Source organism: Callithrix jacchus, chromosome 7 (assembly GCF_049354715.1).
Source record: "Callithrix jacchus isolate 240 chromosome 7, calJac240_pri, whole genome shotgun sequence".
NCBI classification, from domain to species: Eukaryota; Metazoa; Chordata; class Mammalia; order Primates; family Cebidae; genus Callithrix; species Callithrix jacchus.
The window spans coordinates 98966450-98985004 of NC_133508.1; the positions used below are offsets into that span (position 1 = coordinate 98966450).

Sequence of the window (18555 nt, forward strand, 5' to 3'; positions counted from 1 at the left end):
CTCTACGGAAGGCCAGAAGAGACGTCATGTTCTGGAAGCAACTTACCCTGTAAGGGTTGAACTTCTGTTACTTAAGGAAACTCTTAAACACAATTTTACATATTAATAAAACACACACATTTTAAGGTGCAGTGTACTAAGTTATATATACATTCATGTTATATACACTCCAGTGAAGATAAGGAACATTTCTATCACCTAGAAAGTTCCGCTACCCCTTTGCGTGTCTTGCACCAGGCAGCCATTAATCTTATTCTAACACTATACCTTAGCTTTTCCTATGCTAGAACACACGTACATGTAGTCAGACAGCAGGTACTTCTTTTGTGTCTAGCTTCTTTTGCTCAGGACAATGTCTGAATGTTAATATAAGGGAATACTAGTTCTTTATATACTGGTGTCAGGTAATAATTTGCTCTGCAACTTCAAAATTATGGTGGAACATCTGTACAAGTAACCTTACCAGTTTAGAAAATACTAGTGCCCATACCATAGAATATTGCCATACAGAATCTGCATTTAAAGAGGAAAAAGAAACTGTGAGATTACATAGTCACAATTGGAGCTCTCGCTCCAATTGTTTTTGGGTGCTGAGTTTACTTGACCTCCATATTGCTTAGTATGTAGAAATTTTATGTGAAAATAAGTGGCCATCTGGAGTCATCAGATTTTGTATGATGAAAATTTTATTTACAAAGAGTTTGTATATCATGATCAAGTCTTACCATTAATATCTACTTGTTTGCTCATGGGGTACTGTATCTCCACCCCACCCTCAAATCTGTAAAGAATTATAACTTTAGGCAATTGCGATAAAGGTCTGAAATAAAATACATTGTTTCAATTGGATGATTTATTCTTTTGGGGAAAAATTTGATTATAAATCTGGTTGAATGTAAGAGGTAAAAGTTCAGTTCTTTTTTTTTTTTTTTTTTTTGATACAGAATCTTGCTCTGTCGCCCAGGCTGGAATGTAGTGGCTTGGTCTTGGCTCACGGCATCCTCTGCCTCCCAGATTCAAGAGGTTCTCCTGACTCAGCCTCCCAAATAGCTCACACTGGCTATTTTTGTATTTTTAGTAGAGATGGGGTTTCATTTTATTGGCCAGGCTGGTCTCAAACTCCTGATCAGCCCACCTTGGCCTCCCAAAGTGCTGGTGCTGGGATTACAGGTGTGAGCCACCGTGCTCAGCCAGTTCAGTTCATTTTTAAGACTTTATTTTTTTAAAGCAGTTTTTGATTCACAGAAAAATTGAGAGGAAGGTACAGAGATATCCTGTACGCCCCCTGTCCTCTGCCCCCACATGCATAGCCTCTCCTATTGTCAGCATTGCCCACCAGGGTGGCACATTTGTCATAATTGATAAAATTGATAAACTAACACATCATCTTCACCCAGAGTCTATAGTTTAGATTAGGTTTCACTCTTGGTGTTGTATGTTCTTTGGGTTTGGGAAAGTTCTGTTATTTTGATATTTGAGTTTCTGATTGAGCTATTGATCATACTTAATCACAGTGCAAATTATAAAATTTGAGGTTAGAAATTCCTTGTTAAAGTTTCAAATATGTTTGTGCAAATTTGCATCTTAATATGTATTAAGTAAAAGTATTTTCTCAGTAGATTTTAATTTGGGTTAAAAGGTACATGTGTTCATCAGTGTAAAGTGACTACATTAATTTGTACAATTGCTCATCTCCTGTGACTGTATTTCTGAAACTAATCACACTATCTAGATAAGCTTTCACAAGTTTTATCTCTCATTAGGTATGAACTAGTCTGAACAAAATGTGTATATACTTAAACCCTGAAGAAAGGTAATATGCTATGCAAAAGTCAGTGAGTTTCTTCGAACACACTAAACATTTTATGACAGACTCTGTCAAAGAAATCTAAAATTGTTCATATTCTAGGTAGAATGGTTTCCCTCATCCCTTCTAAGTTGTATGTGAGAGTCAGCAGTTTAGGAAATTTTTAGTTTTTACTTTTTAAAATTAAGAAACAAATAGCCCATACTATTTGTTGAAGTTTGGCTTTCCTTCTATTTTAGGGTGTGGTTTTTTTTTTTTTTTTTTCAATTAAAGAATTTAGGCCAGGTGTAGTGGCTCATGCCCATGATCCCAACACTTTGGGAGGCCAAGGCAGGAGGACTGCTTCAGTCCAGGTGTTTGAAACCAGTCTGGGCAACATAACAAGACCCTGTATCTACAAAATGTAAAAAAAATAGCCAGGTGCGGTGGTGCATGCCTGTGGTCCCAGCTACTTGGTGACACTGCAGTGAGCTGTGATTGTGCCACTTCACTGCAGCCTGGGTAATAGAGTGAAACTCTGTCTCAAGATACAAAACAACAAAACGAGAAAGAAAAGAAAAAGAATTTAATGCCTATGATGATAGCATAAAGGTATAATGGTGAAAACACTTGCCTTTTTTTCCCCTTAATGACTATATGATTTGGGGTACAGGAAAATGGAAAATGGAGAGGAGGAAGATTTGTATTGTTTTAGGTTTTGTTTTGAATCTTATTTCAATTAATATTTATAAGAGAATTCTATTTATTAATTTTTAATTTTTTTTTTTTAAAGATGGGGTTTCACCATGTTGGTCAGGCTAGTCTTGAACTACCGACCTCAGGGGATCCGCCCACCTTGACCTCCTAAGTGCTTGGATTACAGGTGTGAGCCACTATGCCCTGCCTTAACAGAGAATTCTAAAATACAGCAGATCATGAAGATATTTTTTGCAGGAATATTCATATTCTAAAAAACAAGATACAATGATATGTTTGGTTCTGTGTCTCCACCCTACAAATCTCATCTCAAATTGTAGTCCTCATGTGTCAGGAGACGTGACTGGATCATGCAGGTGGTTTCCCCATGCTGTTCTCGTGATAGTGAGGGAGTTCTCATGAGATCTGATGATGTAAAAGCAGCAGTTTCCTCCACACTCTCTGTCCCTCTCCTGCCAACATGTAAGATGTGCCTTGCTTCCCCTTTGCCTTCAGCCATGATTGTAAGTTTCCTGAGGCCTCACCAGCCATGTGTGACTGTGAGTCAATTAAACCTCTTTTATTTTTTATAAATTACCCAGTCTCAGGTAGTATATTTATAGCAGTCTGAAAATGGACTAATACAGAGAATTGGTCCTGGCAGAGTAGAGTACTGCTATAAAGATAACCTGAAAATGTGGAAGCAATTTTGGGACTGGCTAATAGGCAGAGGTTATAATGATGTGGAGGGCTCAGAAGCATACAGGAAGATGTGGGGAAGTTTGGAACTTCCTAGAGACTTCTTGAATATTTTTGACCAAAATGCTGATAGTGATATGGACAATGAAGTCCAGGCTGAGTTGGTCTCAGATGGAGATGAGAAACTTATTGGGAACTGGAGCAAAGGTCACTCTTGCTATGCTTTTGCAAAAAGACTGTTAGCATTTTGCCCCTGCCCTAGAGATCTGTGGAACTTTTACCTTGAGAGAGATGATTGAGGGTATCTGGCAGAAGAAATTTCTAAGCAGCAAAGCATTAAAGAGGTGACCTGGCTTTTTCTGAAAGCATTCAATCATATATGTACACAAAAAGATGGTTTGAAATTGGAACTTATGTTTAAAAGGGAAGCAGAGCATAAAGGTTTGGAAAATGTGCAGCCTGACCATATGGTAGAAAAGAAAAACCCAGTTTCTGGGGAAGAATTCAATCTGGCTGCAGAAATTTGCATAAGTAACAAGGAGCTGAATGTTAATAGCCAAGACAATGGAGAAAATGTCTCTAGGGCACATCAGAGATCTTCGTGGTAGCCCGTCCAATCACAGTCCCAGAGGCCTAAGAGTGAAAAATGGTTTTGTGGGTCAGGCCCAAGGCCCTGATACTCTCTGCAGCCTTGGGACTTTGTACCCTGCATCCCAGCTGCTCCAGCTCCAGCTGTGGTGAAAAGGGGCCAAGGTATAGCTCAGGCTGTTGCTTCAGAGGGTCCAAGCCTCAAGCCTTGACAATTTCCATGTGGTGTTGGGCCTGAGGGTGCACAGAAGACAAGAGTTGAGCTTTGGGAACTTCTGCCTAGATTTCAGAAGATGTATGAAAATGCCTGGATATCCAGGTAGAAGTCAGCTACAGGGCGGAGCCCACATGGAGAATCTCTATCAGGGCAATCGAGAGGGGAAATGTGAGGTTGAAGCCCCCACACAGAATTCCCATGGGGGCACTGCCTTGTGGAGCTGTGAGAAGAGAGCCACTGTCCTCCAGACCCCAGAATGGTAGCTCCACTGACAGCTTGTACCATGCAGCTGGAAAAGCCACAGGGACACACCACCAGCCTGTGGAAGCAGCCATGGGGGTTATACCCTGCAGAGCCACAGAGGTAGAGCTGCTCAAGGCCTTGGGAGCCCACCCCCTTGCATCAGCATGTTCTGGATGTGAGACATGGAGTCAAGGGAGATCATTTTGTAGCTTTAAGATTTAATGATTATGGCCAGGCACAGTGGCTCACACGTATAATCCCAGCACTTTGGGAGGCTGAGGCAGGTGAATCACCTGAGGTGAGACCAGCCTGGCCAACATGGCGAAACCCCATCTCTATACTAAAAATACAAAAATTAGCTGGTTGTGGTGGTGTACACCTGTAATCCCAGCTACTTGCAGGGCTGAGGCAGGGGAATTGCTTGAACTGGGAGGTGGAGGTTGCAGTGAGCCAAGATTGCACCACTGCACTCCAGTCCAGGTGACAGAGGGAGACTCCATCTCAAAAAAAAAAAAAAAAAAAGATTTAATGACTACCCCACCAGGTTTTGGACTTATGTGGGGCCTTTGTTCCCTTTGTTTTGGCCAGTTTCTCCTATTTGGAGAACATTAGGAATGAAAACATCTACCCAATGTCTGTACCCCCATTGTATCTTGGAAATAACTAACTTGTTTTTGATTTTACAGGCTTCTAAGTGGAAGGGACTTGCCTTGTCTCAGATGAGACTTTGGACTTGGACTTTTGGGCTAATGCTGAAAAGAGTTATGACTTTGGGAGACTGTTGGGAAGTCATGATTGATTTTAAAATGTGAAAAGGACACAAAAGTTGGAAAGGGCCAGGATAGGATGATATGGTTTGACTCTGTGTACCCACCCAAATATCATTTCAAGTTGTATTTTCCATGTGTTAGGGGAGGGACCTGGTGGGAGGTGATTGGATCATGATAGTTTTCTCCTGTTGTTCTCATGATAATGAGGGCATTATCATGAGATCTGATGATTTAAAAGTGGCAGTTTCCCCTGTGCACTCTCTCTCTCCTGCCTCCCTTACCTTCTGCCATGTTTGTAAGTTTCCTGAAGCCTTTCCAGCCATGCAAAACTATGGGTCAGTTAAACCTCTTTTCTTTGTAAATTACCCAGTCTCAGGTAGTATCTTTATAGCAGTGTGAAAATGGACTAATACATAATCTAAGTGCATCATATATTGAGATAGCAGATAAATTACATCAATACAATGAATTTTTAAGGTACTATTAAATAAAAAAATGGTGAAGATTATGATACTATGTGGGTAGATTTTTGTTATAAGTTCAAGTGAAAAAACTTATAGAGGAAATGAATATCGGTTGAGCCTCAATTAATATTTAATTCTTGTTACTACTACATAGGATTATCAAAATAGGAAAGTTTGTGCTATGATTTCAGTTATGATAATATAGTTGCAAAAAACAAGAATGTAATAGGCTAAAGTGAAAACCATTTACTTAAATTGGTGGAATTGTGGGTGTGTCATTCAGGGATTACAATTACGTACTCATAAACAGAAAACAGAAACCCCATCAAATGTGGCTTAACCAAATAAAGGTGTAAATTTTTTTCATGGGAAAAGTCCTGAAGAAGTTGGTCTTAGGATGGTATGGTGCTGCTGTCATCAGGGTCTTAAATATCTTCATCCTTTCTGCTCTGCTACCCTTAATGTATGGCCTTACTCCTCATTGTTTCTTATGATTTGAAGATGATTGTTTGACCACCAATATCATCTGTGAATTCTAGGCAAGAAGGGGAGGGCATAGAGCAAAAAGCTCCTACCAGCTGATTCTCCTCCCTTTTAATGAGTTTTCCTGGAAGTCTCATCCAGGGACTTTTGGTTCCATATCACTGATCAGCACTGTGGCACACAGTTCCCATTAGCTGAAAGGAAGTCCAGAAATGTATTTTTATCAAAGCTGGGCATAATGCCACCTAGAATAAAAGAGGGGTTATGTTGGTATGGAAGAAGGGGAGAAAAAGATGTTAGATAAGTAAGCAGCAAGTGTCTGCCAAGTTGTTTTCCCCCAAAAGCTATGATACTTTTAATCATAAAAATTTGACTGGCTAAGATAAGAAAGACATCTGGTAGTGGATGAGATGTAACAATCCTAATTTCTTAACTGATATTTGGCTTGTCTAGATCCCTTCAGCCTTCTCTTTTCACATGGCCTTACAACAGTTTTATCCTAGAGAGTAAGTCTGTAAAGGGCCAAGAAGGTGGAATTTTGCTGTACTTAATAGGGCTTACTTGAGAGTTCGGAGAAAAATGGCGGTATAGAAACTTAGAGCTAAAACAGATTTGGATACATAAGGAGAGGTTGTGAGGTTGTATAGTGTGCTTAAGCCTTCTCCAAGCTTCAGTTCCTCTTGTGTAAAACATAATAGGACCTGCTGTGCTTATTTTATAGGTTAAAGGTATTTTTAGTTTTGAGAAAGGGTCTTGCTCTGTTGCTCAGTCTGGTGAATAGTAATGTGATCATTGCTCATTGCAGCCTTGAACTCCTGTTCTCAAATGAACCTCCTACCTCAGCCTCCCTAGTAGTTGGGACTACAGGTGTGCCACCATGCCCAGCTATTTTTTTTTAATTTTTGTAGAGATGGGGTCTCACTGTGTTGTCCAGGTTGCTGTCAAACACCTGGACTCAAGTGATCTTCCTGCCTTAGCCTCCCAAAACACTGGGATTTCAGCCATGAGCCCACCACACCTGGTCAAGGGTTTTTATGAGAATGAAGTGGAAGAAGTAGTGCCTACATTTTTGTATGGAGTAATGCAATTTACAACATTAGACCTATTTCATTTGGTGGTCCAAAGCCACACACCTATTTCATGGTATCAGTTAGACTTGAGCTTAGGACTCCTGATTTCTCTTCCAGATAATACACAGTGCTGTCTATTCATTATTAGATTGCATTAATCTTATAAGTAACTACTCCGTAACTCAGCACTTTACATTATCCAGTTCAGCAGTTCTTTTTTTTTTGAGACAGGGTCTTGCTTTGTCACCCAGGCTGAATAGAGTGACATGAACATGGCTTACTGCAGTCTTGACATCCCAGGCTCAAGCAGTCTTCCCGCCTCAGCCTCCTAAGTAGCTGGAACTACAAGCATGTGCCACCATACCCAGCTTTTTTTTTTTTTTTTTTTTTTGTAGAGACAGGGTTTCACCATGTTCAGTTCAGCAGTTCTATTCTAACTTAACTTGATGGAAGAAAATATGATGGTGTAGGTGGGAGGCAGTGAGGATAATATTAGATAATGTAAGTAACAGAAAAGTTCCATATAAGTACACAAAATATTCATGGATACAAATGACAGGAAATATTTAGGGCTAGAAAGAGGGATCATGTTGACCTGTTCATGTTGATATATATGATATATATCGATTTCTGTGTCTTAGCAGGTCAGACAATACCAAGTTTTTTGTTTTGTTTTGCTTGCCTGCCTGCCTGCCTGCCTTCCTTCCTTCCTTCCTTCCTTCCTTCCTTCCTTCCTTCCTTCCTTCCTTCCTTCCTTCCTTTCTTTCTTTCTTTCTTTCTTTCTCTCTCTCTCTCTCTCTTTCTTTCTTTCTTTCTTTCTTTCTTTCTTTCTTTCTTTCTTTCTTTCTTTCTTTCTTTCTTTCTTTCTTTCTTTTTCTTTCTTTTCTTTCTTTTCTTTCCTTTCTCTTGACAGAGTCTCACTCTGTTGCCCAGGCAGGAGTGCATTGGCATGATCTCGGCTCACTGCAACCTCCGCCTCCTGGGTTCAAGCAGTTCTCCTGCCTCAGCCTCCTGAGTAGCTAGGACTACAGGAGTGTGCCACCATGCCTGGTTAATTTTTTGTATTTTTAGTAGAGATGGGGTTTCACCATGCTAGCCAGGATGGTATTGATCTGACCTTGTGATCCACCCGCTTTGGCCTCCCAAAGTGCTGGGATTACAGGTGTGAGCCACTGCGTGATTACCGTGTGAGCCAGCCAACAATACCAAATGTTAAGGAATACATTTTATAACATTTTACATATTGATAGAGAAATGAATTTGAAATTGTACAAATCAAATACAAACTTAGCATCTAGAGTGTCATCAATAAGAGTGTTTATGATAATTCTGTGATTTTCTTATGCTGAGTGTGGATTTCTTGAGTTGAATGTTAAAGCAATATATTTTTACTTTGTATATTTTTTAATGTAAATATTTTACAAACTTAAAAATTGAGATTCATTCGACTACCTATAGGTTTTGCAATTTCAAAACTTTCCCAGGACCTTTAATGATGAGTATGCCTTTAAATTGTATTTTTTTTTCTTTCTCCCTGTTTAGTGAATTACCTGAGAGAGAAGAAGGTGAAGGAGAAGAAACTCCCAATTTTAGCCACTGGGGTCCACCAAGAATGTATGTGGATGACATTATTGGCTTTCTCAGTAGGAGCACAATCAGTTACTCTTTTCTTTAACTTTTTAGAACATCATTTCGTCATACTCTAATGACTGAGAAATTGCGAGAATTCACCTGTAAGCTGGCCTACATTTTAGTTTCGTGTTGTCTTATCTAGAGATTTTTAGCTGAACAAAACAACTGTAACCAATATTAGGAATATCTTTGATACTCTTTCAGAGAAAGCAGTTTAGAAATGTCCATCTATAGGTATAGTTTATCACTATGTCATTAGCAAGTCAGGTAAAGCTGCCTTGAATGTAGTAAAGCTTCCGTTTTTGGTAAACAACCATAACAGTAGTTGAGACTTCTAGTATATATCAATTTATCCCTACCTTTCTCTCCTGGTGGAGAGTCCACGTTTGTGCTAAAAGAATGTGTTGAAAACCCATCTTCCCTTGGATATGGAGGAAGTTTTAAGTACTTACCAGTCCCTGTAGTTTTAAGTCCTTGCCAGGGCTGTACTTTAAGATGATAAAAGTCATTCTTTAGCTGTTCTCTCTATTCCATATCCATTATTAATCCCACCACCTCCATCCAAACTGGTTCTTTTCTTGTAATTGAAATCTGAATTTGTCTTAAAAAATTTAAGAGTTGTTTTCTGAGTTAATTTTTTAATGAGTTGATTATTGGCTGCAGTCCAAAATTTATAATATTTTGAGGGGGTCAGTTTTTCTTTCAAACTTTCTTTTAAATAATGATATGGAGGTAGGAAGAAATCAAAACCTTCTGGCCTTAGGAGCAAGTAAAATCTGTCCTCTGATTAAAGAACCACAGAGTTAAACCTGCCAACTGGGAAAAGCCACTTGGGCCATGAGCCACTCAGTGGCAAATTGACTTTATTCTGAAAGTCTGTACTTTTTGCTAAAATGACATATGTGGCTTTCTTAATTTTTTTTTTTTTTTTTGCCCATTTGTTTTTTCTTCAGTCCATTCTTTGCTAATGTTATGGATATCAATGAAAAGGACTAATCACAGAAAACATACTGTGATAGGAGATGGGAACATTAGGGCTTGGCTAAATCTTTACTGAATATTAAGAGTTATATTTATTGTTTTAGAAATCTATGCTTTTCAGAACTGAAACTTTCACATTATGAATTATTGATAACGTCTTACAATGCTAGAACAACATATCATTTGTATAACATTTGTAAAAATATATTTAGAAAATTTATATAAAATGTGAGTCATAACGATATGATACAAATGGAATAGTTGCAGTCCAACAGATTAAATTAACTTGTTGATGAGTGAATTTTGTTTTTTTCCTTTATATAGTGTTGAGATTTTTAGAGAACCCAATGTGTCCCTTGGGATCAGTATTGTTGGTGGACAAACTGTTATAAAACGTCTAAAGAATGGAGAGGAACTTAAAGGTATATTTATCAAGCAAGTTTTAGAAGACAGTCCAGCAGGGAAGACAAACGCACTTAAAACTGGAGATAAAATACTTGAGGTAAATGATGTTAAAGTACCGTTTTTATTGGAAACATACTGTAAGACAGTGGAATAATCATTTGGCCAGAAGACTTTTCTTCCTGTGCTGGGGAGCATGTGTGTACAGTTGGTGTGCTCTATTTATATGCCTTAGTTTGTACATTGTATGCACAATTTATGAGTTTCTCAAATGAGTGGGGGTGGGGGTAAACAAATAAAATGATAAAAGAAAAACTTCAGCTGATCGCAAAGAACACTAACAAAGGGCTCTATATAGAACAGGGCAGATGGTAGGCATTATGCTTCTCCCACAGTCTTTAACAAGCTCTAAATTTTTTTCTTGAAGCTCTAAATTTTATAATTATGTGTCAATAGGATATATAATCTTGTTTAGAGTAAGAAGTTGACCCTAGAAGGTGTAAGACTCCATTGGGGGAGGGGGAGGATCCATGGTTCACACCTGATATGCTTTGTAGGAGCTAAGTTGTTTTTTGTTTTTTTGGTGTTTTTTTTTTTTGAGACGGAATCTTGCTCTGTCACCCAGGCTGGAGTGTAGTGGCGTGATCTTGGTTCACTGCAACCTCTGTTTCCTGGGTTCAAGCGATTTTCCTGCCTCAGCCTCCTGAGTAGCTGGGATTACAGGTATGCACCACCACACCCAGCTAATTTTTTTGTAGTTTTAGTAAAGACGGGGTTTCACCATGTTGGTCAGTCTGGTCTCAAACTCCTGAGCTGGTGATGTGCCCTTCTCGGCCTCCCACTGTGCTGGGATTACTGGCGTGAGACACTGCCCCCGGCCTGGGAGCTAGTTTTAAAGGCACTTCAGGCTGAGCATGGTGGCTCATGCCTATTCCTAGCACTTTGGGAGGCCGAGGCAGGCGGATCAGTTGAGGTCAGGAGTTTGAGAGCAGGTTGGCTAACATGGTGAAACCCCATCTCTACTAAAAACACAAAAATCAGCCAGGCGTGGTAGCCGCACCTGTATTCCCTGCTACTTGGGAGGCTGAGGCAGGAGTATCGCCACAACCCGGAAGGCAGAGGTTGCAGTGAGTTGAGATTGCCCAGCTGCCCTCCAGCCGCACGACCAAGTGAGACTCCGTCTCAAAATAGAAAAAAAATTGGGGTGGGGTGGGGGACATGAAACCACTGAGAGTGCCCTGAAGTCTGAATGTGATACATTTCTTTTCACTGGGTTAATTGGGTGACACCATGGTGGGTATCTTTAATCCCATTATCTGCTTGTTCTGATTCATGCTTTATGATGCTAACCATCAACCATGGTGTTTCAGCTCTAATGGAATACAAAGAGCCCTGGAGGTCATGGGTTGGAGTCAGAGTCTGTCCTTTTTGGGTTCTAGGTGTTTTTGGACAAGTCATTAGACGTACAGATTTTCACTTTTCAAATAAAATAGAAATGAGAATTCAAAATCTATAGCATTATTGTGAGGATTAAATTAAAGAATTATACAAAAACAGCTCTGTATACAAATTTTGAGTTATATTTGTGCTGTGCAATGTTTAAAACCATTTTCAAACATACTGCTAATATGGCAATGAAGAAGATGACCCAAGTCCCTTACCTTGTGGTGTTTACATGATGGTGGGAGTGGGGAATAGAGAATAAAATAAATAAGTATATGTAGAATATCAGGTTGTGATAAGTACCTAGGGAACAAAATAAATCAGTGGAGGAGAATAAGGAGTGTAGGGGTTTGGGGGCAGTGAAAGCAATAGTTGCAATTTTAATGACTTCATTATGGAAGATAATATTGGGACAAATACAGGAAATGAGAGTGTGAGCCGTATGGATATATGGAGGAAGAAAAACATGCAAAAGCTCTGAGATAGGAGCTTGTTCAAGGAGCAGCAGGAAGTCCAGGAATAATAGCATAGCATGAACAAGCCAGAAGGGATAAGAGAAAAGGGCTGAGGAGTGATGGGAAGCCACGTCATGTAGAGCCTGAAAGCTCTGGAAGGTCTTCGGCTTTGAATGCAAAGGAGAGTCACTGGAGAATTATGAGTATGTAAGTATGTATTGTTTCAAAGGAGTATTCTGGCTTCTGGGGCTGGGCTGGAAGGAGGGGCCTCAGCTGGAAAGCTGTTGCAGTCACCTAGGAGAGAAAGAATGGCAGCCTGGACCAGGAGGGGAGCAGTCAGGTTGTAGTATATTTTGCAAGTAGAATAATAGGACTTAAGTAGTAGAATGAAGGCAAAAGAGAAAAGTGGCAAAGATAATTCAAAAGCTTTTCAGCTTGAGGAATCAAAGATGGAATTTCTATTTGCTGAGATGGGGAAGACTGTGGGAGAAACAGATTTGGGGAGACATTTTTTAGACAGGTTAAGATGCCTATTTGACATCCGAATAGTAGTAGTCAGTTAGATAAACAAACAAGGAGTCCTGCATTCTTACTAATTTTTTTTGGTCTTTTTCCTCAGTTTCAGTTAGAGTTTGTCTCCCACTGGAGTTGTTCATTATTCCTTGTAATTCTGCTGGTTTTGCTGTATATATTTAGTGGATTTGTTGTTGGTGATTTGTTTTTGACATTATGTAGTTTTCCTATTTATTCCTAATAATTACTTTTTGCCTTAAATTCTATTTTATTAGTATTGGTAACCTTGTTTTTAGTTATTAATTTACATGGTACTTTGCTTTTCTTCCTTTTTTGAGACCGAGTCCCGCTCTGTCGCCTAGGCTGGAGTGCAATGGCACAATCTTGGCTTACTGCAACTTCTGCCTTCCAGGTTCAAGTGATTCTCTTGCCTCAGCCTCCGGAGTAATTGGGATTACAGATGCCTACCACCATGCCTGGCTAATTTTTATATTTTTTAGTAGAGATGTGGGGTTTCACCATGTTGGTCAGGCTGGTCTCGAACTCCTGACCTCAGGTGATCTGCCCCCCTTGGCCTCCCAAAGTGCTGGGATTATAGGCGTGAGCCACTGTGCCCAGCCGGTACTTTGCTTTTTTCATTCCTCCTTTTCCACTATTCTTTTCATTTAGTTTAAGTTGTATTTTTTGTAAGCAACATACAACTGAATTTTTTAAATCTAAATTAATAATCACCTAGAAAATAAGTGAAATGTATTAACTTTTTAATTTGATTACTGATCTATTGTAACTTAATTTTTAAATATTTATTATTGTATTATATTTTTTCTTAATGTATTTTGAAATCATAAATTCATAGCAAATTACAGAGAAGTGTACAGGGGAAGTCTCATGTACTGTTTACTCAGCCACCTCCAATTTTAATATTTTGTATAACTATACCACAATAGCAACACCAAGAAATTGACATTAGCTCAATCTGTAATTTATTCAGATTTTACCAGTTATGCATGCATTGATTTGCGTGTGTGTTTGTAGCTCTATACGATTTTATCACATGTAAAACCTTGCGTATGCACCACCACAATTGAGAAACTCAACTGTATCATCACCACAAAGCTGCCTTGCATTTTCCTTCTGTTTTAGTTCATTCTTACACTGCTATGAAGAAATACTTAAGACTGGGTAATTTATAAAGGAAAGAGGTTTAATTGACTCACAGTTCCACATTGGTGGGAGGCTTCAGGAAACTTACAATCATGGCAGAAAGAGAAGCAGTCACCTTCTTCACTTTCTGTTATCCTCTTCCCTTTCTCTCCCATCTCTGTCTTCTGACAGCCAGTAATCCATTTCTTATTGTCTGTAATTATGTTATTTTACAATTGTCTCATCATGCAATTATGCATTATGTATCTTTTTGCTTTTTTTTTTACTTAGCATAATCTCCTTGAAGTTAATTCAATTTATTGTGTGCATTACTAGTTCATTCCTATGGCTGGGTGAGGTGGCTCACACCTGTAATCCCAGCACTTTAGGAGGCAGAGGCAAGAGAGTGGATTGAGTCAGGAGTTCAAGACTTGCTTGGACAACAGAGTGAAACCCTCTCTCTACAAAAAAGCAACCAGTTTGTTCCTTTTTGTTGAGTAGTTGTCTTTGGAAATTCAGGCTGCCAAAACAAAATACCATAAAGACAGAAATTGCATTTTAGTTCTGGAGGCTGGGAAGCTGGGAACTCCAAGATCAAGGCATTGGCAGATTCGGTGTCTGGTGAGGACCTGTTTTCTGGATCCCAGATGACACCTTCTCTTTTACTATGTGTCCTCACATAGTGAAAGGGATGAGCTAGCTATTGTAGGTCTCTTTTATGAGGCCTCTAATTCCATTCTTGAGGGCAGAGCCCTCATGACCTAATCATTTAGTAAAGGCCCTGCCTACCTCCTAATACCTTCACCTTAGAGGTTAGAATTTCAACATAGGAACTGTAAAGGCCACGTAAATTCCAACCATAACAGTGGCATTTCGTGATGTCGGTGTGCCAATTTGTTTAACCATTCACCCATTGAAAGACACTTGGCTAGTTTCTAATTATTGGCTATTACAAATAAATCTGCTCTAAATATTTGTACACAAATTCCTGAGTGAAAAATAAGTCTCCATTTCTCTAGGATAAATACCCAAGAGTACAATTACTGAGTTTTATGTTAATTCCAGTTTTTGAAAAGAGTTGTCAAACTCTTTTTCAGAGTGGCTGGCTATACTATTTTTCATTCACACCAGCAATGTATGTTTCTCCATGTTCTTTATTATTATTATTTTTAAATTTTCATTTTTTGGTTACTCCCTATTCTTACCAACCTCTTCCCTTTACTCTCACACTCAAAACAGAACAGTAAATGTGACCAGATGTGTAGGGGTTTCCCCCCATACTCCAGTGTACACCAACTGGGTGTCTTATAATTCAGTTCAATTCTGATAATATGTACGTGGAGATAGTGTCAGATCCCCAGTGGACACCAACTGTCTTATAATTTAATTCGATTCTGACACTGTGTACTTGAATATAGCATCAGATCACACAGGTTGAGGGCTTGATCCCACAGGACTGTCCCCGTGTCAGATGCCACTCTTAGTAGGTTGTTACCTATACTTCTGACCAACTGGCTATAAACCAAGGCTTCCACATCCCTCCCCTTGCATTTTGTTAATTTGCTAGGGCAGCTCAGAGAAACACTTACTTACATTTACTGGTCATACACGGGTTATAGATGGACAGCCAGATGAAGAGATGCATAGGGCAAAGTATGGGGAGGAGGGCACAGAATAACAGCACTCTGGGTGTACCACCTGCCACCCTCCCAGCATGTTCACATGTTCCACAACTCAGAAGCTCATCAAATCTTGTTCTTCAAGGGTTTTTACATCTCCAGTCCCCACCCTCACTTCTTGGAGATCGTGGGGGAAGTGTGGGGTTCTCTAATTCTTTGGTCTTTCTGCCGACTGGCTCCATCTGGAGGCTATCCAGGGACTCTACCCTAAGCCACCTCAGTACCATAAACTCAGATGTGAAAGGGGCTATCATGCATAGCAAAAGACACTCCTGTCACTCAGGAAATTCCAAGGGTACTCTGTGACAAGAACAAGGACATTTCGTATGATACCACAGGCACACACATCTGTGTCCTCAGCTTCTCGTGCTCACTTCCTCCTCCGCCTGCTCACTTCAGTGGTTGTGGCTCCACCTCCTCCCTTGCATGTGCTTCCTGCTCTTGATCCTTCTTCCTTTCACTGAACTTGTCTGGGAGAACCACATCCTAGTTAAGTGCAACTCTGCTTATTCCAGGTCTCTGGCATGGCTAGAGAAATGGTGTCTGTTCTCATTAGAAGCTCGTGAGCACCCTCACAAGCGGGTCTTTAATTTTGCCCTGCTGTCCTTTAATATTCTCCTAGCTGGTTCAGTCTCCTATCCTTATACATAATATGATTTGGCTGTGTCCTCAACCAAATCTCATCTTGAATTGTAGTCCCCAAATCCCCACGTCATGGGAGGGACCCAATGGAAGGTAATTGAATCATGGGGGTGGCTACTCCCATTCTGCTGTTCTTGTGATAGTGAAGTGAGTTCTCACAAGATCTGATTATTTTATTTTATATTATTTACTTATTTATTTTGAAACACAGTTTCGCTCTGTCACCCAGGCTGGAGTGCAATAGTACAGTTGTGCACCACCATGCCCAGCTAATTTTTGTATTTTTAGTAGGGATGGGGTTTCACCATGTTGGTCAGGTTCATCTCAAACTCCTGACCTCATGATCCACCTGCATTGGCCTTCCAAAGTGCTGGGATTACAGGAATAAGCCACCGTGCCCCGCCAATCTGATGATTTTATAAGGAACTTTTCCCCCTTTGCTGGCACTTCTCCTTCCTGCCGTGTGAAGAAGCATGGGTTTGCTTCCCCTTCCACTATGACGGTAAGTTTCCTGAGGCCCCCCCAGCCATACAGAACAGGAGATAATTAAACCTCTTTCCTTTATAGATTACATACTCTTAGGCCGTTCTTTACAGCAGCGTGAGAACAGACTAATACAATAGGTAACTGTGCCAAACCCCTTATGCCTCTTTCCTCCGTCTTGCTCTCAAAGTCCTAGTTTTAGGTCTCATTGAGAAAATAGAGGCAGTTAAAGGGACCTTCCCCTGCTTCCCGTGCTCACCAAATCTTTTTTTAATTGCCTTTATAACAGCAAAGGAACTATATTTGTGCTTCCATCCAAAGCCAGTCTCTCTAACTTGTATAGTAGAAATCATTCCCTCTTGATTATCCAAGGATATTGTCCTCACAGTGATTATGTCTCTCTCCTTTATCATCCATTTTTTTCTCTCCACTGTATCAATATCACTGTAATATTTCCTCCTATCTTCAAAACATCCTGCATCCCTCTCCACCTGCATTCCTGTTTCCTCAGTCCTCTGATAGCAAAGCAGTCTTCACAAATTGTCACTATCTGTTGAGACATTAGACCACCCCAGCATCTACCAAGGCTTTGTTATTTATAGGTTTGAAAAATTCATTCTGTTAAACATGTTTTGGAAATACAGAGTGCTCTCGGAGATTTATGGGTGTGTTAGCAAGTTAGGTTCTCTGAAATTTTCTGTAACAGAGAACTGTTTACACTTAAATTTACTGAACACAGAAATAGTTTTAGTAGAGGAATTTGTGAATGTTTTTTGGTACTTCTTTTTAAATGTCATTTGAGAAATGTTCAACTACTCAATTGTGTAACAGGTGATTTGCTTAAAATATTACACCTCTCAGTTTAATGGAGAGATGATAAAAGTCCACAGATAATCCCAACCTCCCTTGTCCCACTTGGAATTATGTGCTGCACTCCTGGCAGAGGTGGCAGACATCTTAAGCTTCTGTTACTGACTGAGCTACCTGTTTAGGATAATTATATTTAACCAGGGCCATTTTTATTAATATGTTTGTCTTATCTACTTTTCTGAAGATGAAATGTTACTTTCCTTGTTCTCCTAAAGCTTTTCTGGGTCAATCTTGACTGTGGTCTATTCATTAGGCTCTGGTTGTTCTCATAACTAGATAATACACACAAACTTTGAATTAACCTATCCAGTATCTAGTGCTGTTCTTTTTTTTTTTTTTTGAGACAGAATCTTGCTCTGTCGCCAGGTGCCAGGCTGGAGTGCAGTGGCACGATCTCGGCTCACTGCAACCTCCGCCTCCCGGGTTCAAGCAATTCTCCTGCCTCAGCCTCCTGGGTAGTTGGGACTACAGGCACACACCACCACGCCCGGCTAATTTTTTTTTGTATTTTTAATAGAGACGGAGTGTCACCATGTTGGCCAGGATGGTCTCGATCTCTTGACCTCATGACCTCGTGATCCGCCTGCCTTGGCCTCCCAAAGTGCGGGGATTATAGGCTTGAGCCACCATGCCCAGCCTCTAGTGCTGTTCTAATTTCAATAAGTTGCTTCTGTGTTTCAGGTGTCTGGAGTAGATTTGCAGAATGCCTCACACAGTGAAGCAGTCGAGGCCATTAAGAATGCAGGAAACCCTGTGGTGTTCGTTGTTCAGAGCTTGTCATCCACTCCACGAGTAAGTTTTAGTTTGTCTTTTCAAGAAGTTTAATAATACTCTGTATACCAGCAGAGCAAGCTTTGGCCTGTATTTTCCACATATTTTCATTGTTGTTTAGCTATACTAAAAGTATAAGCTTCACAAAAATTTAGTGATTAACCTTAAGGTCCCTTTTTTCCCCTCCAGTTTTGATCTTCTGATCAAATTGGAGTCATTATAGTGTGCATTGGTTTAAGTTACACCCTCTGGAATCAAACAGACCTGTTTTCAATTTCTTGATTCCTGATTTACCAGCTTTGCTAACTTGAAGGCAAGTTACTTTCCTGAGCCAGTTACTTTGTTTATAAAATACTTTGAACAGAGTCAGGTGTAAAAAACATTGCAGAGATACTATCACATGTTGTGCATATTTATTAAAGCGTGTAAAAATAAAAACATGTTGACGTGTTGTACTGTTTGTGTTCTAATGTTGGAGAGTCTAAATTTAAAAACAGCAATGCTTAATCATAAAATTTTTCTTTT

At 39.8% G+C, this 18555-nt stretch overlaps 1 protein-coding gene across 30 annotated transcripts in view; it reads left to right on the forward strand.

Annotated features, from left to right (window-relative positions):
• PATJ (PATJ crumbs cell polarity complex component) overlaps positions 1-18555 on the forward strand; it is a 411839-nt gene that overhangs the window by 141345 nt on the left and 251939 nt on the right. For all 30 annotated transcript variants that reach the window (XM_078332015.1, XM_078332024.1, XM_078332028.1 and 27 more), the window contains 3 exons: positions 8559-8630; positions 9954-10131; positions 17941-18051. In XM_078332015.1, coding sequence (XP_078188141.1) covers positions 8559-8630; positions 9954-10131; positions 17941-18051 — 361 coding nt within the window. The remainder of the gene's footprint in view (positions 1-8558; positions 8631-9953; positions 10132-17940; positions 18052-18555) is intronic.